This window comes from Scophthalmus maximus, chromosome 14 (genome assembly GCF_022379125.1).
Source record: "Scophthalmus maximus strain ysfricsl-2021 chromosome 14, ASM2237912v1, whole genome shotgun sequence".
Taxonomy (NCBI): domain Eukaryota; kingdom Metazoa; phylum Chordata; class Actinopteri; order Pleuronectiformes; family Scophthalmidae; genus Scophthalmus; species Scophthalmus maximus.
In genome coordinates this window covers 16,371,267-16,398,582 of record NC_061528.1, presented here as the reverse complement: position 1 = coordinate 16,398,582, position 27,316 = coordinate 16,371,267, and the positions used below count along the sequence as shown (strand labels likewise).

Here is a 27,316-nt window from a genome sequence, read left to right as displayed (position 1 = left end):
ATGATTGGTTCAGCACGGTGCTATTCTCATTATAATTGGCTGTTGTCTCTCAAAACATGGATGAAATTAGTTCTATCAAAGTTGTGTCGACCACATCTTAAATTTATATCGAGGACAAGTTATTTCGTGATAATTATCGTTATCGTTTCATCCCCCAGTCCTATTTGGAACAATTGACAATAACGGAATATTATTGAATAGACCGACTTATAACTTTAAGTTCAAGACAGTTAAGGAGTCAAAGTGCATTTGAGGCACTGGTGAATTAGCATTGTTCAATCAGTGTCTTTAATCTATAGGCACAAAGAATGAGAAACTGATCCCAATGTTCACTGGTCAAACTGCTATGGCATGAAATATGGTTGTCAAAATGAATGTGCTGTTTAGGCACTGGTGATAGCAAATTCCCTGAGCAGCATCAACACACAGTGCTCTTTCCAGCAGTAAACGCTGCCTTGGTAACAATGTCAATGAATGAAAATAAGCCACGTTAAAACCTCAGTCGTCTGGGGACAGATGAAATCCCAAATTCATAACATGAGGTATGGCCTGGGTCCGGAGTTTGAGAAGCCTGGTGCTAAAACCATGGTTCATGTAACTGTGGATTGCAAATCGAAACGGACTGCGGGTCTGGTGCATCGTCACAGGAACTGGCCTGTGTGGAGACAATGTGATTGGGCAAAACGACAGTTGCAATTGTAAATAAGACAAAAATAAAGGAAGCAATGTTGTCATTAACATGTTAGGTTACCCTCAGCAGTATTAAGCCGGTCACCTCTGAGAACCAATCGCATTCCCCCTAAAGAACTGATCCTTGCAAACAGGTCGGTCTACGTGGAATACAGCGAGGGTAAAAAAACAGGGTGTTTGTCCAGTGAGGAATCTCAAGAGGAGATAGCTCACCACTCAGGAGCCCAATCAGCCATGTTCCTTTATCCAGTGAACTCAGGGGATTCGCCGAACTTGAGTCCAGCCGTCTACAGGGAATATCAAACCTGCAGCGCTACCGTAACAACTAATCAAAACTACATTGCAAATGACAAACTGTATCACTGTTTTTATAACAAGAACATTTGTATAAAATTTGATATAAGAAGCCTCACCTGGGAGAAGGTGACAAAATAACTGGTGAGAAGTTGGATAAAGGAGTGGAAGAGGATGAAGGAGAGGAAGAGGAGAATGGATAAGGGAATAGGAGATTATTTGTAGTTGTTTTTCTTTCACCAAGTTGACAAACTATTTGTCCCCTACCTCTTGTGAAATGTGAAACAGGAAACTCAGAAATGATGATATGGCAAAGGATTGAGTTTGCAGAGTGAACTTGAGAGATGGAGCGGCTCGTTCTCAGTACAGTCCGAGTTCATATGATGTTGGGTCTGTCTGTTTGAATGTTTTCACTAAAAATACATCTGGATGCTCAAAACTCCCTATTGTCCATTTAAATGTTATTTTGAAAGCCCCTTATTTAACAGTTTACAGTGTTACATTTGAGGTTTTAATATCCATAAGACGAATGAAATCAATTATTACCAAAAACCCCTGTCGGTATTGTTTTACATCTCTCACGCTTCTCATTGGAGCTCTTGCAAGAACAGAACTGAGCCTCTCCTCTGATTGGTCGACTTGATTGATTTACCTTTGGAAAATTGTTGTTTTTCTACTTACACAGAACACAGGAAGAAAATGTTGCAGCAAAGGACAGAAACATGGATAGATGTGGATTCTAGCCATTAGTTCCACGGCTATCTTATTTCCTTGAAGAGGAAATAAGAGATGCCGCTACAAAATCATACATACTAGCTGCAGAAAGGAAAGAACAGACATGAGGCAAGGTCAGAAGTTCGACGTGACAGAGCAGACGTGGAAGTTGGAGAAGATGGAAGAGGATGGTTTGTTAAGAGAGTGAACTGTTTTACAAAAGCAGTAGAGGAGAAATGCATGTTAAAATATTGCAGCTGTCATAGGGATGAAAACAGGGTAACTAGTTAAGAATAAAAAGGTGGGTTATATAATACAAGGTCAACAGTAGCTTATTTTGTGTCTGATTTATACTAGGCGTGAACCCAAATAATTATTTGTAAAACTATTTGGACAAATATGTTGAAAAAAAAAAAAACAGATGGAGATTGTGAAGGTAGCAGTGGTAAAGACGGAGGAGAGAAAGGGAGGGAGAGGAGGAAGCAGAGGAGGAATAACGGAGAAGTGTTTGCCCTCTGCCCTTTTGAGAAAGGTACAGAAAGGATGGAAAGAGAGAGAAAAAACACTTAAGTCATCCATCTTTGTTAGTGCAGTCTGATGTGACAGAGTGAACGTGTGACTTACTTAGACAGAACATGAAGATGTATAAGCACAACTCACCCCCCGACACTTAAACATTTGACCACACACACACACACACACACACACACACACACACACACACACACACACACACACACACACACACACACACACACACACACACACACACACACACACACACACACACACACACACACACACACACACACACACACACACACACACAAACACGCAGTGACGACCTGAATTTCCTAACCCTTTTCACTAGTAAATTATTCTTTGTTGTTTATTGTCTTACGTGCTGATATTTTTGATAATAGGTGTGAAATGAATTATGTGTATCCACATTCATAATTTTCTTGCTACTGTATTTATGATACGTACCAAAAATTTGCATTATGTTCAATAACAAGGCATCGTCCATTGGATTTACGTAATTACTCCTGTCTATCTCTAGAAAACTCCCTTCATAGTCACAGCTCGGTGCACAAACAACAATCTCTGGAATATGTTCTAAAACAATCAGTCGCGCAACATGGTTGTGGTTAAACTTCTGTAAACATGACTGTAACTTTGCTTACAACTGAAAAAAAAAACAATTAACTTCATTAATCCCGGCAGTAAAATCTGATATGCATTAGTAGGTAATGAAATAAAAAATGCACCAATTCATATTGATAATTTGCCATTTGTTGAGTTTTACCAGCAGTGGTGTAAAGAAAAAGAATGCTGCTTGAACAAAGGTCACGGGGTCATGAAAATCAAAGTGTTTATCCCCCTTGGGAGACTTAATTTGCTCAGCATATTTAATTGACATCCAAGCCAATTAGATTACAAAAGCACGAGAGGACTCACAGTGTCCACGAGGATCCATCATGCAAAATCAATATCTTAGAAAAGCTGATGAATGGATACTGGAGACTGTTGGACAGAAATTTCAGGACGCAAATCATGTATCGTCTCGTGCACCCCTTTAAAAACTACTCTCTGATAACCGTCAGTAAAACTGCAATATGTGGGGTCTTACTTAAGTAAACCAATAAACCTTTTTTGGGGCTCCAGAGGTCGACCACCACATCCGCAAAAATATGCATTAATTAACCACCCAGACATGATGGGACCTGTTTTGGTGCACAGATTAATGTGATAGATGTAGATTACTTTATAGTACAGCCAAGGGATAAGAGGACCCTAGCATATCCTCCGCCTATTGCTCCAATTTGAACCACCTATAATATAAATCCTCAACTGAACCGAAGCCATAATATCGATATTTTCTAGAAGGCTTTACGACCCAATCCACAGGTCAATGCATAGGACTTAAAGTTTATGGGTGCTAAATTTAATGGTGATGTTTAAATTAAATTATTTGGATCTGTTCTATTAAACTTTTTACTAGTGGAAGAAAAAAATAGTCAAGAAAACATCACAAAAGGAAACAGAATTGAAACTAAAACCAAAGTCGCATGCATGAGAATATCTGACAAAAGATCAGCAATGTTAACTACACAAATTACAAGCTTTTCAAATGCCACACAAAATCAATAAATGATAACATGAAAAACTTAACTTTGAGGCAGTGCCTAAGGATGATAACGCCAGTAAGGATGGTCACTGTGGTCCAAAAACCTTTAGACAGATTGTCATCCATGACATTGAATCTCAGAACTATCCGGTTGCTATTAAATTTGCAATGAAGTACAAATAATAATTGTTTTGTTGTTGTTGTTTTTTTCAAGCATAATGATCAGTGCTTCCTATCGATTCATCAGGCATTGTTTTAATGCGGTGGGGGACAAATGCTGCAGGCCCTTAAAGAAACAGATTTTTTTCATGTGACTTTGTTTACAATGTTATTATATAATGCTGTTTTTAAAGCATGTTGTCATCACTTCTTATAGATATGTGTGTGGCCATAAGGCTCCGGCCTCAGTGATGGAGAAACATTGATCCTTTGTGATGTAATTCCAATGCGTGTTGCAAACATGCGAGAGTCTTTATACTCAGTTGTCTTGGAGTCTTACCATCTCTGTGGCATCTTCGTTGAGGGAGGGATCAGTCTCCGTCAGCTGGGGGCTGAGGGCTGACTCACTGCTACTTCTCACCAGCAGGGGGGTGTCTGTAGAACACATAAACAGCACATGAAGGTACTGTAGCATTCAACATTCTTTTTCCATCAAGGCCTAGTTCTAAAGGATTTGGGTGAATACCTAAGGAGCATGAAGAAGGTTATAATGTGCACTTGTCAGATATCCATCCCTTGCAGAGCCTACTGGATATTAGCATCTCATACAACATTATACAATTAGTTTTGCAGCCAAGACGAGGTAAAAAAAAGAAAAGAAGTGCTTAAAGCAGAAGTAAGGATGTGAGTGTGTTTATACAGCATGTCTGTAAAGACTGGATGACGACAGATAGTGTTTAAAGTAGATGTTCCACCGCCTGTAAATCCACCACTTTTCCCCCCCATTTTCTTTGTTTATATCTGTGTGAGGAATTTGGTGACATATGACCAAACACACACTGTTTGAGCTGCTTAAAAATGACGACGCATGACCTACGACATTGTTAACAACCCCTTGTTTGTTAAATTAATTTAATGTGTTCGTTTTTATTATCCGCATTAATCATTACGTATACGTATATTCAAGATGCGCCCCTTTTCACACTGCAGGATAAAACTACGGCAAAAACTACAACTACAACATATGTCTGTCAATATGACTCAGTGTGACTATATCAGACTGTTGAAGGAACTGAAAAAACAATAGAGAGAAATGCCAAATTGTGAGAAAAGAGTCTGCAGCTTCACTTGCAGAGTTTCTAAATCAACGCACACACACACACACACACACACACACACACACACACACACACACACACACACACACACACACACACACACACACACACACACACACACACACACACACACACACACACACACACACACACACACACACACACACACACACGTCACAAGTGTCACTGTCTTAAAACTGCTAATGCTATTTTGATGAAGTCACAGTTCAGCTAAATTCATGTCTAATAATAATCTTTTGGATGACAAGATACAGACCCTGAGCTAGTCACGCCACACTACAGAAAGGAGTGTGTTTGCGAGTGTGAGTATGTGTGTGTGTGTGTGTGTGTCACAGCAAGATGAAGACGAAAGAGAGAGAAGAGAATATTATCATTTTGTTGTGAGGTTCAACTAAAACAACAACATCCTAACACTCAGTGGGCTAAATGAATAAACCGTTTTGGTGGCAGCACAATGTTTATTATAGAATTAGTTAAAAGTGTCAATACAAATGTAAATGTGATTGGATTTCCATGGGTATTTATCAGATCCCCTGCAAGTATTGAATAAAACAAGATCTTAAACTTAATTAATCACAAATGTTCATTTTTCAATGGTGGAAAAGTTGCATTGAGATGCCACTGACAACACTGACATTTTATTTTTAGGGAAATAAAAAGCAAAAGTGATATGAGTTGTGGTCCGTGCGCATTACTGTATGTAAAGAACAAAAGAGAAAGAACCAAAAATATTAACGTTTTAAAAGCTTCAGGGTTGTATACTGTACTCTATCTTTAGTCATCCATATTCATCAGCACAGCATGAGACATTTGCATGTGTATGTTCCTATCTGCTGATTACATGTTACAGCAGCATGGTTATAAAGCTCATTCCTGAATGTTGTTTGGGGAGGAGTGTGTGTGTGTGTGTGTGTGTGTGTGTGTGTGTGTGTGTGTGTGTGTGTGTGTGTGTGCGTGCATTACATCTTTTTCAGGAGCAGCTCCGGCAGCCAGAATGTGTGAGAAGCTAATGAATGATCCTTTCCCTCCGCACCTCTTCGGTGAACGCGCCGGTGTTCGTGCATCCAAATGGCCAATAAGTGGCTGATTTGCAGAGCTCTGTGTGCATGTAGGTAACATATGATAGTGGCTCCGTTCTCTTCACATCTCATCAGCTCACTGCATAAAATCATCATTTAACAGCGGCTGACGGACGGAGCACGCCGCACTCTCTGCCGGTGCCGCTGGAGCTTGGAGAAATAGTGGATCGGAGCAAAAAGTCAACACTGCGGAAAGTTATGCAAATAAATAACATTTGCAACTGGGAGGTATTATTATGATCTGTGTGGTGCACTCTCAATCCTCAAATCTACCATCCATCCCCGTTCATAGGGCCCCGTCAATCCATATATACATTAAGAACCTTGTCATGTTAGCCTCTATAGTTCCACTGGGTATTAAAGGAGAAAGGTGGTGGTGGTGGTGAGGGTGAAGGGAACTCTAAATGAGTGGACTACTCAGAACAAGGGCCAAATGATATTTGTAGGGTCACATATTGATCGTCACAAAATGGGCCCTTGGTGCTCTTAAGACCGGCTGGGGGGGGGTATGGATTACATCAAAGCCAATCAATCCATCTCTTTGAGGAAAGGCAGTGGAAGGAGGATAAACGGATAGAGGACAAAAGAAGGAAAAAATTGGAGACGGGGGAAAGAGACTGAAAAATATATAAAAGGGACTAGCACAGGAAATTATGAGTAAAATGTACAAATATGGCTAGATGCATATTAAGATAAGTAAACGCGTTGCCTGTAAGCATTCCAAGAGTAAATTTATTAATTTTTTACCACACTGGTCTTCTAAAAATTCAAAGTCAGTTATAGATCCCAACTACGCAAGTCTCGATGGACAACCTATCCATTTTACTGCTAATATGATTATATATGTCACACAACTGATCTCTTACGACCTGACGGCGTAGTCAAAAAAGGAACTTGACAGTAGAGAGACAAGTTGTAGAGAAGATAAATCAAAGAGGCATTCAAACGAACGGGGAAAAAAAGAAGAAAATCTGTTTACAATAAAAATGAGAGTGAGTATCAAGACGGAAAGTGATGAAGAAGAAAAAAGATGAGAAATAAACAAAAGATTTGGAGAGATGGAATACAATGGCGTGAAGAGAGTTAGGGCGAGACAGGTGGTTGGAGTGAGAGACACATTAAACAGTGAAAAGAGACCTAAGTCTGACCTTCCCATATTGACAGTGATGGTCTCCAGAGCTCGGTTACCTCTAATCCCCCATGACAGTCACACATTACCACTAATCTCTGCTGACAGGCGACTATACGGAAACAGACTAAACTTCCTGTCTTAACAGTGTCTGGATCATACGGCGAAGGCCCCTTCACAACTCACAAAGGTCGTACAAACTGAAATGTCAAATATGTTATTACTGTCAGAGATAAAACTAGAAGTGTAGATGCAAACATGCTTTTTTGCTGTAATATATACAGAAGACTTCAGAAAGTATTCAGAAAATATTCAGACACCTTCACGTTTTACATATTTTGTTAATTTGCACTTTAATGCTAAAACCATTTCAATAAATATTTCCATCATCAGTCTACACGCAATATAAGTGAAAACAGATTTTTTTGCAATTTAATAAAAGCTAAAAACTGAAACAACACATTAACAGAAGTATACAGACTGTTCACTCAGAACTTTAAGCATCTTTGGCAGTAATTACAGCCTGAAATGTTTCCACACCTTGAATGGATTGGACCTTTGGCGATCGTGTTTCCCAAACCTCAAGATTATGTTTAGTTTTGTCCAAACACCAAAGATATTTAGTTTACTGTCATAAAGCAGCAAAGAAACCAGAATATTTTCACATATAAGAAGCTGAAACCAGAGAATTTTTACTTCTTTTTTCATAAAGATTACTTGAACTGACTAATTGATTATCAAAATAGCTATTTATTTAATTAATTTAGTAGTCGATTACTAATCGATTAACTGTTGCAGCTCTAAGGATTTCAATTAACTGGATATGATCTGGAAAGGTACACACTTGAGGTTACACAACTGACAATGCATATGTCAACGCAAAAACAAGGCCATGAAGTGGCTCAAAGCTCAGAGACAGGATTGTGTCATAGCACAGATATGGAAAAAGCTACACAATAAATTCTGCTGCCCTGAAGATTCCAAAGAGCCACAGTGTCCCCCAAAATTCTTTAAAAGGTAGAAGTTTGGAACAACCAGGACTCTGACTAGAGATGGGCACCCACCAAAACCAAGCAATCATGAGTGAAAGGCCTCATGACCAAAATGGTCACTAGCTGAGCTCCAGGTTCCCCTTTCAACATGACAACGATCCTCAGCTCACAGCCAAGACGATGCAAGAATGTCTTAGGGATAACTCCATAAAAGTCCTTGACTACTCAGCCAGAGCCCTGAATCAAACCCTTACCGAACATCTCTGAAGAGAAATTGGCTGTCCACTGACCCTTCTCATCTGACCTAACAGAGGTTCGGAGGATCTTCAGAAAATGATGGCACAAAGCCCTCACATCCAGGAGTGCAAAGCTCGTTACGTCATTCCCGAAAAGAGTCTGTAGACGCTGCCGGTGGTGCTTCAGTTATGTTCTGAAGAAGCGGTCTGAATATCTATGTCGGTGTGACAAATATCAGTTTTCCCTTTGTCATCGTGGGGTATTGAGTGTTGAGTGATGAGGGTAGAAATTAATTTAACTGATTTTATTTAATGCAGCAAGGGGACGCGGAAAATGAGTTTCGCGCCAATAATCTACTGTACAAAATTGCGCTTGTTATTTTTGATTCAGCTCGGGAGTCCTCGGGCTCATTCAGCTGCTTGACATCCTATCAAGCTCACTGAGGAAATTCCAACGGCCTCCTCAAAGAAAACAAGGAAATAATGAAACATACTGACATCATGCGGCTCACAATAGATGGATGCACTGTATCACACTTCATTCGACGTATTAACGACATTTTTTGGAAACAACCTTGACAGATTATGTTTAAATGTCAAGTGCCCAACAGGATGGATTGTACAAAGTGTTGAGCAAAGCAGATATAAAATATACAATTCAAAAGTAAAGGAGGTTGAAACACTCTATTAGCTGAAGGCAGGAGGCAATTGGAAGTAATACAAAGGTTTCTGATAATTGTAGGAACAAACAATCTATCTCCCGCCTGGTTTGTTATTGTGGCGCCAAATTACATTTGGACAAGTTACTGTGACAGCTCTATGCCCTCTCACACTCACTTCGACAGAATCTGTGCTGCCTTGAAATGAGACAGAGAGGGGGGAGATGAAAAAAGAGATGGGGAAAGTGAGACAGACAAAGAGGGAGCTAGAAAGAGAGGGATGAAGAGAGAAAGGAAAGGGCATGCAGATAGGTCTGGTCCAAGTTACATTAAACAGACACAGACATCAGTTTTTACTCTGCAGCCTGACAGAACACATACACTTCCTGTCTTCTCTTTCTTCCCCCTCTCTTCTCATCGGATTCTCTCTTTTATCCCCATCTCCCTCTGCATCTCAGACACGGGGCTGCCAACATTTCGGCCGTCCTCGTCTTATTTTTCTGATTTTCTGTGTCCCACAAACAAATTGCCATCACTGCCTGACCTTTGTCTGCAATATAATTCTGAAAATATCAAATTAGCATCATTCCTACAGTATTGTCTACAAAACACAGTCTATGGCTCTGTAACAAGGTATATACTATATTGAATAAGACACTGAAATGTCAAGCGTGTACATTACCATTTATTTTTCAATTTACAAAAAAATCATTTTAACCATCTATCAATTACTCTAAAGGGGTGACTTGACTGCTGTCCTTCACTGACTTGGCCTGGCCGTCAACTTCCTCATCGAATCCGAGCCACACTGAGCCTGTTTCTTGTTTAACATTAGTCCTGGCATTGACCCGTTTATGCACCAACCCACAGGTTACACCTAAAGAGTAAAAGAGTTCCCAAAGGAATACTTTTAAGTAAAAATAAACCTTGGCATCTAACAGTCCCTGCTTCAGTCAGTAGTGGGGGGAAGAACTGAGAATGCAATGAACATCTGGTCTCTAAGAGCCAGCAGGATCAGAGACGGAGCAGTTGCCAGAATTTACATGGACTGGTTCGTCTTCAGAGGCAAAATAGCTTGCCTCTGACTTTGGACAACATTTTGTGATGTGATGACAAATGCCAGTTCCCTAACTGATGTCGAGGTCATCGCTTTTACTCTAGATAGCACAGTGTTACTACTCGGCAGTCCCCCAGTAGTCCCCCCTCCCCCTCACTCTTCTCTTTAAATCCTCATGGCATGGAGATGTTGGGAACTTTCCTTTGAGATTCTGCTCCACGTTGACATGACTGCATCACATCACTTCTGCAGATTTGTCAGCTGCACATTCCAGTGGCCAAACTCCAATTCTACCACATCCCAAAGGTGTTCTATTGGATACAGATCTGGCGACTGGGGGAGTCACTGAAGTTCACCGAACTCATCGCCATGTTCATGAAAACAGTTTGAGATGACTTTCTGCTTTGTGACACGGTGCATCATCCTGCTGGAAGCAGCCACTAGGGTTACGAATAATTGTGGCCATAAAGGGAGGTGCGTGTCAGCAGCAATACTCAAGACAGGCAGTGGCATTCAAATGAGGTTTGATTAGTATAAAGGGGTGTGCCAAGAAAACATTCCCCGCACCATTACACCAACACCAACCTGGACTGTTGACACATGGCAACATGACTGGGGTCAATCGTTGACACCAAATTCTGATCCTACTGTTTTTTTGTGCCGGAGCAGAAATGGAGCTTCATCAGACCAGGAAACAGTCTTTAGCTGTCCGGTGTTGTTGAGCTGCAGAGTAGAACCTTCTTCTACTGTTAAATCCCATCAACCTCAAGGTTCGAAATGTTGTGTATTATGAGATACTCTTTTATTCACCACTGTTAGTAGTTACTGTATCTGAGTAACCACAGCCTTTTTTTCGGCTCGTAAAAGTCTTGCCATTGACATCCGAAGTCTGTTATCAAGAAGACATTTATTTCCATAAAACTGCAGCTCATGGTTTTTGTGTTTCGCACCATTCTGAATAAACCTCGGAGAAGATCAGCCTTTTCAACAACACTCCAGATTGTCTGACACAAACAATCATGCCAAAAGGGATGGGATCCCATTTTTCCTCATTCTGATGCTTGATGTAAACATAATGTGTTGATTGTATCTGAATGATTTTATGCATTGCACTGCCACGTGATTGGCTAATTGGATAGCTGAATGAATAGGCAGTAAAAAAAAAGTGCTCAATGAGTGTATTTCATAACTTTGAACTCAGAACTGTGGCTTTGTTTGTATTACACCTGAGATGAAGAAAACACCTTTGCTTCAACAATTTGTACCCCTCAGTAACTTATTTTGGAACAACCACGAATGCTGTTTGTTTGCATGTAACAAGTAAAAGAGGATTTTCCAAATGCCAACATGTAAATCAGAGGAGTTTTAACATGCACCTGTGAATTTTCAATTCACCTCTACACTATGTTGATCTGCAAACATTAAGATGTTATTGATGAGGGGTGGACTTGTCTGCGAACAGGAGAACGTGCCGAGTGTCAGGATCGGAGCACGCATTACCAACATGAATGGAAAACTACTCACTGGACTTGAGCACTGAAGAATTGACTTCAATCTCTCCTCCTGCAATTGGCTGGAAGACAGAGAGCTCGGGCTGGTAGAGGTCAGGGCTGGGGGCTAGGCTCGTGCTAGCCCCGCCCCTCTGCTGGGCTTCCTGCTCCTCATACACCGCCATCAGCTGAAAGAAGATAAACACAAACACGATGTAGCTTGTTATTTTTCAATTAACCTGTAACATTTATTCTTTCCATCCATTATGAGTACAGTATTTGGGTTTGAGAGCAGAACAGCAGGAATTCTGTTCAAAGATTCTTATGTAACACCCCTTACAGTCTCTCCAGGTTTTCAATTTTTTTTAACTCCCCATTCATGTCCATTCACACGGAAAGGAGAGCGGCTCTTTGTTTGCCTTGTTGTCAGTGTGCAAACCGTCGCCCTTTTCTTGCATTTAAACATTTAAAGGTTGCATTAATGCATATAAAGTCAAGGGCAAAATGCTAACAGCAACACTAAGCAGCACAACCAGGAAGTGACATAAGAAATACTTCAACTTGACGAGAGTTTGCCGTTATAAACGGGTTTAAGACTACATTTGATAAACGTACATGAATGCTACATTGCCACATTTCGTCATATGAAGTAAAAACTGAAGGCTACAACATTTTGTTTTAGAAAATAGTGAATGTGTGTGTGTAGGTACATGCACACAATTCGTGCTTTACCTTGTGTATGAGGACGCTATAGAGGACGTCCAAGGAGCCCAGCATTTCTGTAACAGAGTGTGTGTCTATTGGCTGACAACCGACGCCATTCGTGTCACCCCCTTTCGCATGTGTGCGACACCATGCTAGCTCTAGCTGTGTTATATAGTGGAATCCCTCCCTATTGAGCATTGCACTGAGTCTGCGTTTAGCCTAACGTGGCACACGGCTTGTCAACACTGTGTTCTAGGGGCCTCCATGCAGAAGCTGAATAGCCCGATGTGTACGGAGTGTGTGTGTGTGTGTGGGTGTGTATAGTGGTCAAGAATAAAGAAAGGGGACTTTGCCAGTAAAGAGGCCAGAGGCTTCCTACTGCACTGGAACACACAAGTGGGTACAGTACTTTCTCATTTACACATACTGTACATGCTACAAACAGGCATGCTACGAAAATGCAAGTCTAAAACAAATAGCCATGTCAACAATTCAGACTAAAAGCGTATGGCAGGTGCTGGTATAGACAAGTCCAGTCATGGTGTCAAAGCCAACTTGATAATTCAAGAAGATTTTCACTGGAAACTTCTTCATTGGGGCTTTGATAAACTGGGAACAGGGAAAACCACAATAAAGTCTCCATAACAACTGCTGCATTTAAAAACTATCCTGTGTCTCAAATTCCATTAAACCCAGTTTAATTGGATTTTTTTCCCCCCTTATTTTCAAAAGTACAAATGTTTGTTTTTGAGATGTAGATACTATCATTGTATTGTGCAAATGGGTTACAGCATAACCTCACCAGGCATACACCAGAGCAAGATGGTAGTCAATTTCACACCTTTCGCAACATCTTGCCATCCCCTATCTCACCAGCTATTCAGCATGACTGACACCTCTCTCTCACACGTTCATGTTCTATCACACTCCCCACTTCCATCTGCCCAAAAAACATCTTTGTCATTGTCTTGCTCCATCTTTCCTCTTGTATCAAATTTCAACTGATATTTATTGCTTTCTTCTTTTACCTTCATCAACATCCTCTCCTTCTGAGACATTTTTCTACTCTTTTCTTATCCCTTTACCATCTCTACCGAGCCATTACTTAATTTACACACCACTCAACATGTTCATGTTTGTTGTATAAAGCCTTGGTTTAGCCGTGTAATTACACCGTGGCAAACTTCCTTGCCACCCTGGGTCACCCAACACACACCAGACTGGCTGGACACACCGGCTTTGCAGACTGGCTTTGCGGCTCCGGCGGACGTCCCCGGCGCCGGGCCCATCCGACGTGCAGCTCTGGCGAACGGCCAAGGCGCTGGGAACACCGGCGGCGGACACACACTGAGGAGGAGGCCAAAGGGTGAAGCCAGGGGCGAAGGCTGAGTCTCTCCGGAGGCTGAGCAGGAGGGCACAAGGCATCTGTCAGACCGGTGGCTGCAGCTCGTCTCCGGTCGGCAGTCCAGACCGCCGCCGTCTCTGACCCCTCCAGGGAACGCCTGGGGCTCACTCGTTCCTCTCACCTTGTGTGGGGAGACGCTGGTGGAGGATGATGGAGGAGGCGGACCCGAGTCCGGCCTAGGCAGGGGCCGGGGCCAGGAGACATTCCAGCAGTTGGGGCTGCTTTTCCAGGTGTGCCTAAAGAGCCTCCAGCGGCCACCTGTTCTCCATCGCCTGCTCCCGCTGCATCAACACAAACTCCCCCGCTAATTGAGCCAGCATGGTCACTGCCTGTAGCTGCTGCTGCTGCTGCGTTCACTGTCTGGTGGTGTTGAGCCCCATGTGTGGCACCACTGTGGCAAACATCCTTGCCACCCTGGGTCACCCAACACACAGGAGCAACAGCCGCTCACCGGGGACTCTTTTATTAATGGAAAACACAAAACATACAACAACTTGAACTATGTGTGACTCTGCACGGCTTTTGTCACTTCTGCCCGCTTCTTAGAGAATGTATTCAAATGTAGATACACCATTTTCAGTAAATCTGGCTGTTAGAGACTCAGGGCAAGAGAAATAGCTTCCAGATGAGCTCTCTCTCACTCACGCACGCACACACGCACGCACACGCACACACACACACACACACACACACACAAAGTGGTGGGAGAGCTTCTTAAAAAAGAACATCTGAAAGAGTGATAGGGAGAAAAATGGGTAGACAAATTCAACATAGCCTTACCGAGTCTCTTAAAAGGCAGAGTTAGAAAGAGAGGAGAGACAGCAAGATGAGACAGAGGAGGACTTTGTCTCTGTTCTCTCCGACAGGAGACTCAAAGACCTGCCAAACAAAATGACACCACAGCCCGGGAGAGAGGAGGGGGGGGGGGGGGGGGGGGGTGAGACCCACAGAGTGCATTGAGTGAAAGCAATGAGTGATATAGCCATGGATAAAGTGAGGGACAGGAGCTGAAAAAGAAATATAATGATGATAATGAGGGGAACTGACGGATGTGCTGTACTCTGAAAACCTTTTCCATGTCAGAGACTAAGACCCAACCAGAAACAAGAGATTGTGTCAAGTGCTAGTGCAACGATGGACGATTTCAACAAAACAGAAACTTACATGGTGCCATCGCTGCAGCACCACAACCATTTTTTTGTCTCAATCCTAGTGCTATATTGTACGCTTTAGAGATATTTCTAGCTTGTAAACGTATGAGCAGACACTTCAGGATTTTCTGCCTTTGAGTGAGAAGTTAATTGTTACTTTTTCGAATTTGTGCCCTGCTAACACTGCGTGTCTCCATCACGCTCTTACACCATGAATCTTCTCATCAGTTATCCTGTCATCAAACCTGACACTTGAGAATAAAGACGGTAGTAAACTTCTGTTGTTGTTGGGTTTTTTTCCCTCTATTTTTCAGTTTCGGCTTACTGTCAAAACACATTTTGACTTTAATCATGCTGCTGACAACCTCGTGTAGAAAATGCCTTTATTCATCCGTGAGCTGGAATACTCGAGCTCGAAAATGCACCTGAGCAATAAATAAGGCCCTTAATTTGGCGTTTAGGAAGATGCAATAAACACAGGCTGCACAAATCATGTGTGTTTAAACGGACTGTATATAGTGCTACATTCATACAGCACTTTTCCTATCACACAATGTGTCCTTGGGTGGGACAACCCTCTCTACCTCCGGAGCCACGGCCACCCTTGTGGATTGTTGTGTCATTACTTTGCTCAAGTAAAAAAGAAAACATTCCCATTCTGCTCTCAAGGTGGTCAAAGGTAGAGTCAACCACTCAACTGCCTTTGCTGGTGCTAGAACGTCTGGCTAATGGACACTTGAAGAGCACAGACGGCAGCCTTGGGCAAAAACGGCCATAACCACAGCGACCCTATATTTGACACAAAATTAAGTTTTAATGAATTTATGACGATGTCTTACTTAACTGAGAACTTTTGACAGTTTGAGGAGAACACATTATTTTAAGAGAGCCTGAGCCTAAGCAAGTGTGCAATATGGCAGTGTATCTATGCTTTCATGTATCATTAAAATGTCTATCACCCTTTTTGGTGCTCAACTATATAACAATTAAACAATCGCCATCAGTTGCCCACTCCCTTTATTCAAAAGTACTGTACGGTCAATGCAGGTTTTACACAGGTATTGGCAAGTCTTTGAGGGGGGGTTACATGGGCCTATTACTTCTTTTCAGGGGGGATAGGTGCTCTGTTTCCCACTGACAAACACAATGCTGTAAAAAAAAACTATATCAGACTTGATATTAGACATGTCATATTGAGCAAATAAGCTGTGTGAGTAAATAAGTGTTAAGATTAGGGTCACTGAACACCTTTCAGCAATGTGCAGCTGATTCAGGTTCTCCTCAGATCAAGGACAGCAAACTTAAAATGTAGTAAATAACTGGAAAATAGTAGGAAAAAAAGAAAAAACACAAATCTTAAGGCTCTGGTGTGTAATTTTGTACTTTTTTGGCAGCATCTGGTGGTAAAGTTGCAAACCTCAACCAACTGAGCGCCCGACAGGGGACACTTTATGGTGGTGCATCGCTAATTCCAGTTCAGGTTTCCGGCAGCGCTGGAAATTCTACTCGAATGCGATGTATTCTGGACTGTTTTGTGCAACCGTATTCAACACGACGTAGTAAACATGGCGACTTACACGGATTTCGGGTCCAACTCATGCAACCATATTTAACTCATTCAAAGTTGACGAAAAAATATTGGTTCTTTGTTGCAGGTGATTATACATATATGAACACATAGTTATGGACAATATATTAAATTTCTGTCAATAAGTTCATATAAATATTACACACTGTAGCTCTAACTTTAACTTGCTACAACAGTAGAAGTGCACAACTATGTGCACCATGTTTCACTGGGGCTGAACTATGTCACTGACAAATAGGAATTGTAAAGTCAACTTCGTGAAAATATCAATATACGTCAATATGTAGCTACATAACGGAACCATTTGCCTTATATACATTTTTGCTACTGAGATAATGTAAACACCTGTCAAACCTGAGACTGAAGGGAGGAGCTGATATTTGATGATGATCTTAACGATACTGATGTGATGGAGCCTTGGGAAACCGTCAAATCAGATTGTGTAAATAAAAATACCTGTGTAAATGGACCTTTCTTTGTATGTGCCAACACAACTGACCTGAGAACAGACCACAATGTTATGTAGCATATAAGCATAACTCACAGCCGATATGATCTAAACAAGACAAGTCTGCTAATAACAAAAATGCTGGCCTTGATTTTATGGGGGCAGCAAGGTCATGAACGCATTAAATCAAAAATGTCTTTGTTCACTTACCAACAAGTAGTGATATGTAAGTGAGCTGCAATGTGCATGCTTTAATGTGCACTGCCCAGCGTCTCCTAAGTGTGTGCACGCGAGTATTGGAATGGGGACAGAGAAGTGCAGAGCTGGCTCCAATCCTTTTATTAAAATTAAAAGAGCACATGAAATTTAGATAGGCAGATTAATAGCGGTTCAGAATTTAAGTGCACGACAGGGCAACAGTACACGGTCACTCACTCACACACACACACACACACACTATATAACACCATTTTTCCACATCATACTCTTTTTAATCAGGTCGATTAGGGGCTAATTGATTGGTGTAGAGTTGATCAATAAAATGCTACAGTCAGCCAATTGCTGGAGTGTATACACAGCTCACAGACAGGGCACACAAAACAATCTTTAAATATGCTTCAGCTATCTGTACACTGCTGAGCTTTGATTTCCACTCATGACCACTTACCATAAAGAAAAAAAATCTATGATGTTCCATTCTGTGTGCGTTTGTGTGTCTGACATCTTATGCAGTCAGCAAAATGCTTAGCAATGACCACTCCATCACCGCAGCCTTACCAACAAATTGAATTGGCTGTGGTGGCCACACACCATGGCGCCTGTCCATCATGTGTGGCCACACGACGGACAAGTAAAACATGTTTGTGTGCGCAGATCTATATATAGTCAGGATGTGCTGTGCAGTAATTTCATAGATTACAACAATATGGGTTTGGGGTATAAACCAATTAGAGGATTTACTAAAAGCAAGATACTTAACTAAAATCTAAAATCTCCCAGTTTATATGGTAATTTACTGCAAACTATGCAGTATTATTTTTTATAGTGCCTTTTCATTCAAAAGGAATGTTATTAATGAACCACAATGATCTGTATACAACAATAAATTAAGAATAATGTGTTTGTTTGTTTTTTTGTTTACTAGGGAGACCAGAAAGCAGGCCATTACAATTGTTACTCCTGAATGTTATAGAACCATCTCTGTATTGGCCTGGAGAGAAATGACCAAGCACTGTTGAAGTTCTTCAGATGAGAAAATGCATTCTAAGTAGTGTTTTGGATTTAAACAATTTTTGAAAATTGAAAATGTGAAAAAAGTGAAGGGGTCATAAATACTTAATAAATACATTGAACACACACACACAAAGTGGATAGACTGACAGCACCACCTAGCTCTACACAACAGAAACTGCATCCTAAGTGCATCTTCAACCCCCCCCCCCCCCCGCCCCAACCCCTCCACACCCCCACACCCCGCCCCCCAGCCATCACTGTCTGTTGCAGTGTCCTCCATGTGTTTCTAGCTTAAAACAAAAAGGCCTGTTTTCTGACTATGAGAAGTAAAGCAAGACTGCTTTGTTCCCATCTATCTGTGTACCTGCCTGTGTCTCTCAGCTCACGTGTGGAAACATTGCATGGAAAGCAGACATTGCATGGAAAGCATGTATATGCAGACTGTTTCGAAATGAGTTGTGCCTCTGAGCTGTGCTGCAGCACTTTACAGACCCCGGTCAGCCCCCTTTCTGTCAGCATGTGGTCATTCCCCTCTTTGCCCTTCTGATGAAATACTAAAGACATTTTTTATGTCTCATGACATAATTTTGATGCTCTTTGTGCTGCATGCATAGAAGACGCCAGTGCGGGGGGCGCTAATGTGGCAAGATGAGGTCCCTCGAGCAGTTAGCAGTCTTCTCTGTAGAGCTAGCATGACAGGTAATTTATTTTAAAGACTCGCACATTTCTGTGCGATGCCCATAGAAAATGATTGTGCAGATAACAAAGGAAAATTTGAATGAACCCTGAGGCAGGTGAGCTCTCCTATGCTAGTCTATGTACACATTGGACTTTTTCGTCTTTCATCAGCAAATCTTCCTGCTTAGCCCTGTTTTTCCCTCCGGCTTCACTTTGCCTCCTCTCTTTTGCTTCCTCCGGTTGCCCTCCTTCTTCTTCTCTGGCGGCCTCCTTCCTTTGTCGTGTTGCTTCCTCTCGTTTACCCCGCCGCTGTTTGCCTCTTTTACTCTCCTGCTCCTGTTCTTCTTCTGTAATCTTCTCCACGGCGTCTCTCTATTCTGTCCGCCTCTCCCCGCCGAGCTGGAGTGGTTCACTACAAATCATCGGATGTAAATCATCATGTTCCAGCACTCTTCTGTATCGGATACACCCACAAAGCAGCAAAGAGCTTATCGATTAACACATGAATCTGATACATGCATGTTCACTTTCTTCACCTCAACGCTCTGTAATCTCACCATTTTAATCCTTCATGGGGTTTTTTCTCCCTTTGTCTCCCGAGTTTTAATTCTTTTGTAATGAGAAAGCGTCTCGCATCAACAACAGATTTATGTACAGATTACAAAACCCACATATACAGTACATCGCACAAAAGGACAGCTACAAAAAGAGACATGAACAAGCGCACACACACACATCTCTGACAATGACCTCTCCACTGCAATTGATCCATCGCCATGGTGATCAATAAACAGGATGCCGTTGTCTCCGTTTGGAGAATATGGATGAATGAAATGCACTTGCTCAGCAGTTCCAAGTTTGTGTGTGTGTGTGTGTGTGTGTGTGTGTGTGTGTGTGTGTGTGTGTGTGTGTGTGTGTGTGTGTGTGTGTGTGTGTGTGTGTGTGTGTGTGTGTGTGTGTGTGTGTGTGTGTGTGTGCACGTGCGAGTGCGCTGACCCCCTATTGATCTCCCGTCACCTTACCTCTCAATAGAGCATGACAAATACAGACAAAACAGACAAGAGGGGAAAAAAGATGAATGGGTAACGACTATAACGTGAAGAATGAGAAGCACGGACATAAAGAGAGAGGAAACGGCAGCAGACAAAACTTTTAAGGCTTTTATCACAGACAGCAAAGATCAAGACAAACTCACATGAAGACAAAATGTTGTATAGACAAATGAATTAGAGATTAAAAAAACGCACAAAAGAGTTTCCATCCATACCAGCAGGAAAACTTTTCAGTGACTTTGTAAACTTCAGACTGACAGAGCTTCAGTGTCTGCCACACCGCCAAAATATAATGACAACTTCTGTTCCCTCAGTCATGCAAATGGTTTGTGTGTATGTGTCTGCATTCAAATGTGCGTGCGTGTGTCTCTATTCATGCATATAAGTACTAATGTTTGTGCATGGAAAAGAATATCAGTGTACAAGTGTGTGTGTGTGTGTGTGTGTGTGTGTGTGTGTGTGTGTGTGTGTGTGTGTGTGTGTTTTTTGTGAACCATCCACCAGCGCATCCCCGAGGCTGTGTGTAGACCACACTTGGCCATATGGAGGAGCATTATGGAGACACGCCGCGGCACAGATGGACACATTCTGTGCAGGCCATGTTCCCAATGATCCACCAAGTAGCGGTCTAAGCGGCAGCACTCATAAACCAAAGGGGCGTATGAACCAGCGGAACCTGCACAGAATCCAATTCCAATCAGAGTCCTTTCATTATATGTCTGCCGATAACCAGTCGATCCTATTTTCACTTCGTACAAAACCTGGGGGTTTCTAGTCGAACTGCCACACTAACAGGCCAGTGGGCACATAACATAGTAGAGAACTTTGAAGAAAGGATCAGCGTTTGATTATGTTTGTTTTAGCCAATACAGATTTATTGAAATGTGTCTGCATGTGTCCCAATACTGGCCCTCAGAATCAGCTTGGTGTTCATAATAAACTGACAGCCGAGTTAAACATTTCACAGGAGACACACTGTAAATGTCTGCCTTTAAATCGGTTAGAGATGTTCATTAAACTGCTGGAGGTTATAGTTATTGATACTGGTTAAGGCAGAAACACGTCTTGGTTAGGTTTAGTCACCAAAATGTACTTGGTTAAGGTTTCAAAAATGATGACGGTTTGGGTTAAAATAGACTCTTTTCACCCCGCCTTTTCAGCACAACCGTTCAGAACAACTATAAACATATTTGATTTCCAACATGGCCAGACAACACGTCTTTAGAACTAGTTCCGAGGACCATACAACTAACCCTCAGTCTACAGCTCTTACATCTCCTAATAGCTCATTTATCCAGCCTCCCTTTTCCCTTCATCCTCTTCCTTCTCTCCACCATCTTATCTCATTCAATGGGCTCTTCACATGACAATTGAAGTCTGAGTGGCTTTTGAAGTGGGATTTGCCGTCTGTCAGATGTGACTGATTAGGCTGTGCACGCCCAGAGACACCGTGCTTTCTCTGTCATACATTCAAACACAGTTCTGCACCCATACACACACATACACACACACACGCAATGTTCTGATGGTCGTTAATTGAGGATTTACATGTCAAAACACTCGGCATTCTTAACTGTCAGCTGAGAGTCCTAAAACCTGGATCAGCGCACGTGAACACGAATGCACATTCACAGGGAAACACGGTCTTCTTATCCTTCTCGAGAGGGGCTGATAACACGAGAGCGCATATTATTTCAAACTTTAATTATCCTTAAAGTTATCTTAAGATGGCCAGTAATGCGTAGACTAATTTCTTTATTCCCTTGTACCTTCATAGATCAAACTTTAAACAGGTTTGGTGGAGGGTCGTTGTCCTGATCTATGCGGCGGGGGAATGCAGTTTTAAACATCCACATATCTATAATCTGTAACTACTTTGGGGATTGTGGGGTTAATTGTTGAATGGTTGTCTCCTGACCCCCATACAGCTTATCTGCTTCAGAGCGGAAGGAGGACCATCCTTCTCGCCATGTCACTTTCAACAACATTAACCATTTGGACCCAAGAAGAAATCGCTCTCACCGTTTTTAAATCAACAATTTCTCTCCATTCACAAATGGAAAACGATGACTTCACCCATCACCCTTGTGCAGCCTTGGCTGAGTTATGCTTGGTTCAGTCACTGTCTTCTCAGTAGGAGCTACTTGAAAAGCTAAATCTCATATGAAGTTCTTCACTGAGGCGGTATTCATCACGAGGACGCTGCTTTGGAGTCCATTATGTTTTACAGATTTTCTTTTTTGTCATGTCTAGAATTGCCTGGCTAGACTGACTGGAGGAACAACACAATTTTTCTGCATAATTACATTCACTTTAACAAATGTCACTGTTGAATACCACATTGGATAAGCAGATGATTATCACATGTATTTGTATTAGAATTTCCATCTCACGCATATGTCCAAACATTGATTGTTTCAATACCATTGTCAGTTTGATTGCTGGAGAAGGGTCCATCCTTTTAAACATATGATCAATTATTTGTCACTGACTCTTAATGGTCTTGATTTGATTTCTTTGATGTGGGCTGTTTTTGTCTACTCCTATGTAGAGCTGTCTTACAACACTCAATCTTACAATCATTAGTGTCTGCAGATTCTTTCATTATAGAGAGAGAACGGAAGCGGAATAAGTGTGTGTGCGTGTGCGTGTGCGTGTGTGAGAGAGAGAGAGAGAGAGAGAGAGAGAGAGAGAGAGAGAAGAGAGAGAGAGAGAGAGAGAGAGAGAGAGAGAGAGAGAGGGAGAGAGAGAGAGAGAGAGAGAGAGAGAGAGAGAGAGAGAGAGAGAGAGAGAGAGAGAGAGAGAGAGAGAGAGAGAGAAGAGAGAGAGAGAGAGAGAGAGAGAGAAGAGAGAGAGAGAGAGAGAGAGAGAGAGAGAGAGAGAGAGAGAGAGAGGGAGAAGAAGTAGAAGAGGAAAAAAGAATGAGGGAGATATCTTTGATGGTAATGTTTGCTTGGCAACACCTGCGCATGACCAAGTCTAACATGCTAACATTTTTTTTATTAAACATACTTATCAACAGACGGACCAAAAAACAAAATGGTCAAAATGTCATGCTTGCAAGGTGAGAAAAACTGCAAATTCAATACATTTCACACATTAAAATTGTAATATATTCAATATTATATTGCTGAGCTTTATTAATACATACTACAGAGTGTGACAGGAGGTTAAGGGACAAAGTGAGGGAAGATGGGAATGGGAATGGGAAATGGGAAAGACAGAAGAAATTAAAACTCAAACTGTAACACTAATTGAATTAGTTAAGTTACTAATAAGTTACTGTTTTGCTAAAACCTGGACAATGTTGATTGCCAAAGTGAATTTCTTGAAAAAGCTCAGATACAATCACTGCAAATACCTCCAGCCTTCGGTTGACAAAACATCCAGCTGCATAGTTGGACTGACTAAAAGCAACAATGCATGTGATTGTGGCATGTGGAATGTGGCTAAAATAACATCATGCTTGTTTGTATATAGAGGGGAGATAACACTGCATCCACTTAGAGAGCTGTTCGCTTGTGATCAGATCCCCCAAAATGAATGTTAGGTATTGAACAGTCTTTTACTTCCTTTCTTCTCCTGCATTATGCTCTCACCTCCATCTCCTAAAGGTAATTGACAGAATGGGACACAGACTATAGAATGTGACACCGACTCAGTGAACTGTGTGTGTGTGTGTGTGTGTGTGTGTGTGTGTGTGTGTGTGTGTGTGTGTGTGTGTGTGTGTGTGTGTGTGTGTGTGTGTGTGTGTGTGTGTGTGTGTGTGTGTGTGTAAGGCAATTAAATGAGTCTGTTATCATCACTCACACATTCAGGGACAGGTTCACTCTTTATAAAGCTTTCACCACCCAGCACATTTCTCTGTCAATGTATGTAAATCTTTCTCCTAACTGCTGGTATCTTTGTGCATGTGTACGTGCGTGTGTGCATGTGTGTGTGTGTGTGTGTGTGTGTGTTCAAGAAAGAGATTTATCATCTGTTCATGTGTGTTGTCATCACACACATACACACACGCAGTACCTACACAGAGAACACACATATTACGGACAGCTTCTTTTAAAAGGTTGGCATGAGATGTGGTCCTCCTAACATCTCTGTGATTGAGGTGAAGAGAAAAGCTCATTAGGTCTTCCTCACAGATCACATTATCAATTCATCAGAGTATGAATCAAATCCGACTCAACGATAAATATTGTTGTACTTAAAGGGACAATCCACCCTAATGCACACTGGCATAAGAACAGTCACAAAAGTCTCTAGATGAAGTTTCAGACTCCAGCCTGCTTTTCTCTCAGGAGGGTGTTACCACATTTTGTTGAAACAGCCTAAGGGTTGCTGCAGCAAAATGCACATTACCTTCAAAGATTTCAATAGTTACGACTTGAACTTTTTAATTCATTAGATCAACCCGCAAATTATGCTGTCTCGGTGTAATCGTAATGAACTAACGAATGAGACTGGCAGGTCTTCAGTCGTTCAATTTAAGGGATTTTCAAACTACCTGTTATTCATTTGTACAAGGCTGCACACTGTCATTATCTCAGTGGATCGGAATTTTCTCATCTGGGAAAAAAAATATCACTGTGCTCTCACGAGCGCAATCAGTTCTGTTCTCTTTAGGCCACAGCATGGAAGATCCTTGTTGCTGTTTGACTACTGGGGGGAAAATCTTTATCAGGATTTTGGAGTCCAGTTTTTGTTCTATTCATTTACAATTAAACAACTTATCTGGCAGGCTTCCTTATACTCCGAAAAATTGTTTATTTTAAGATTTATTCACGCAATTGTGTTTTTACGTTTGAATACATTCTCTATGTTTGTGGGAAGGGTACTTGAGATATTTGCAAATTCTAGTTAGCTTGTTTTCATTCTGTAACACACTGATGGCTGTTGTAGTAAACGGAGTAGAGGGGACGGGAAGAAAAAGCACGAAGAAAAAAAGAAATGAATTGGGGCTCAAAATGTGAGCAGCTGCTTTACTTCGCTAAAACCTTTCTTTTTTCCCCCCCTTTATATGTGTCCGCCCTCGCAGTGGGACAAAGACGCAGGAATACGACGGACTAATTCTCAGTCGTCTGGCCACTTAGTTGGTCCATCCACAGCAAACCACACATTCAGGCACTTCATTAAGATAATTCATCAGCACAATGAATCCATGAGGACGCGGACTTCATAACAATAACAATTAGCAACACACACACACATACACACACACACACACAATTTCACAGGGTATCGTGTATCCATCTATTCTCGGCGGGTCCCAGGTGCAGCTGTGGATCCTTCATTAAGAGCTGAGCTCCATTAAGACTGCAGCTTCATCGTTTATTATACTCATAATTAACCCTTTCGCTTTCACCCTACCTGCCTCTCTCTCTTTCTGTTTCATTTCAATCACTCCGTTAACCCCTTTCTCCCGTCGCTTCAAATCAATCTTCCATATCCTGCTGGTTGGCCGCCTCATGCTGTCAGCCGTGCCCGTTTCACACACCGTCACCATTAACCCAACATTTGTCTTTATTTCCCCTCTCTTCCACAATTCTTTAATTGCCAGCCTCCCTCTGACTTTCATTTTATTCACTCTTGCAATTAACCCCCTTTTTCCCCCCTCTCACCCTCCCATTTCTCTTCCTTTCATATGCTCTCACAAATTGCATCTATCCGTCTCGCTGCTTCCCCCACCCTCTCTTAATGCTCTCTCTCTGGCTCTCTGACTCATCCTGCCTCTCTCCCCATCGCCATTACTCAATTAACCCCCATTGGTTCCTGGGTAAGGGTCAACGTATGTATCTGGTCTGGATCAAATCTGTGTGCGCCTTTGACAAATGAAGAGTTCACACACACGCACGTGCTTGCACACCAAGGTGTGACTGCAAAATTATTAGAGCCATCAGGGGAAAGTGTGAAAGGAAGAGGTAAGTGGTGAAGTGTGAGGAAATGGGGGTGAGGGGACGTAGAGAGGAGGGGGGCCAAAGCATTACTCAAGACGGGTAAGACTGAAGTCATGTGCAATGCAAAGATATAAAGTGAGAGAAGTCATGAAAAGGAAGGTAACAGGAAGAGAGCGAAGATGAAAGCTGACAAAATAAGGAAAGGAGTTTGTGGATACACTGTAAAAAGTTTGACAGGTGATGTTCACTAATGCACAGGGTAAGAACAAAGGGAGAAACCGTGAGGCAAATTTTGGATGGATTAAAAGGCAGCTCAAAAAGCCAGGAAATGGTAGACATAAGAGTGTGAGGAGTGCAGAGAGGATAACTACTGTAAAGGGAAAGCGTCAAGCTGGTGGAAGAGCAGAACAGAGGGATGAGGTGAAGGTGAGAGAGAGCATTTAGGGTTCATTATGGCTGAGATCTCCCTGTTGTCTCCTCTTTATCCCGTCGTAATGAGAAACCTCTTTTTTACGAAACACAGATAATGATACATGAGCCATTAATTGGAGAAACTCCAGCCCCCATGTAGCTTAAAACACCAGGTCACTGTAATGCCTCAGACCACCGTAGCAGACTGTAATGTTTGGGTTATTTTGATATTTTCCATTCTTTGATGAGTGAACACAATGTCATTTTTTTTGTGTTTTCTACATTTTGCAATCAGCAAATTTACTAAAACAAAGGTATCACTACATCAGAAGCACACATTAATATACCAACTATAAAGCTACAGCTTCTACGTAGTTACTGGTTTGTATTCTTTTGTAATTGCTATTAACATACTTCTGGTATATACAATCGGTTTTGTGTTTTTTTTGTATTAATTAGCAACTGACGGGCAAAATACAAAGTTCTGATGGAATTAGATTGTGTGTGTGTGTGTGTGTCCGCACCCATGCATACACACTCCGACAGACACAAAGACGAGACAGCGTATATTTAGCAGATGGCTGGTGGTTAAGAGAGTGTGAATGATAAAATCTGCCCACCATTCCATCGCCTTGTCCATTATTCCACTCCACTGCTTTTGACGTGTGCGTGTGTGTGTGTGCGTGTGTAAATATATATTTTTGTGTGGAGCTTACATATCTCCGAGTAGCTGTCACAAAGTGAAACCATCTACGCACGTCGCTTGTCGTAAATGAGCAATATTAAAATTAAACCGTAAAATTAACACATAAAAACAAGCCACCTAATTGAGTTTTGTATATTCTGATTTTATTGTTTCAACCCATCGTGTGTATCGGGGTTGTAAGCAATCAAACTAATGGAACATTACAGGCCTATTCAAAATGTGCCGTACGAGTAATATTGTATTACCCATCTGTGTGTGTGTGTGTGTGTGTGTGTGTGT

General features: G+C 41.7%; 1 protein-coding gene across 6 annotated transcripts in view; it reads right to left on the bottom strand.

Annotated features, from left to right (window-relative positions):
* Positions 1–27,316, bottom strand: part of pard3bb (par-3 family cell polarity regulator beta b) — a 193,873-nt gene that overhangs the window by 140,024 nt on the left and 26,533 nt on the right. For 5 of the 6 annotated variants that reach the window (XM_035651328.2, XM_035651326.2, XM_035651329.2 and 2 more), the window contains exons 4-5: positions 11,801–11,954; positions 4,326–4,420 (exon numbers count right to left, since the gene is read on the bottom strand). In XM_035651328.2, coding sequence (XP_035507221.2) covers positions 4,326–4,420; positions 11,801–11,954 — 249 coding nt within the window. Of the gene's footprint in view, positions 1–4,325; positions 4,421–11,800; positions 11,955–12,498; positions 12,579–27,316 lie in introns of those variants that run through there. The other variant, XM_035651333.2, reaches the window with a different exon arrangement.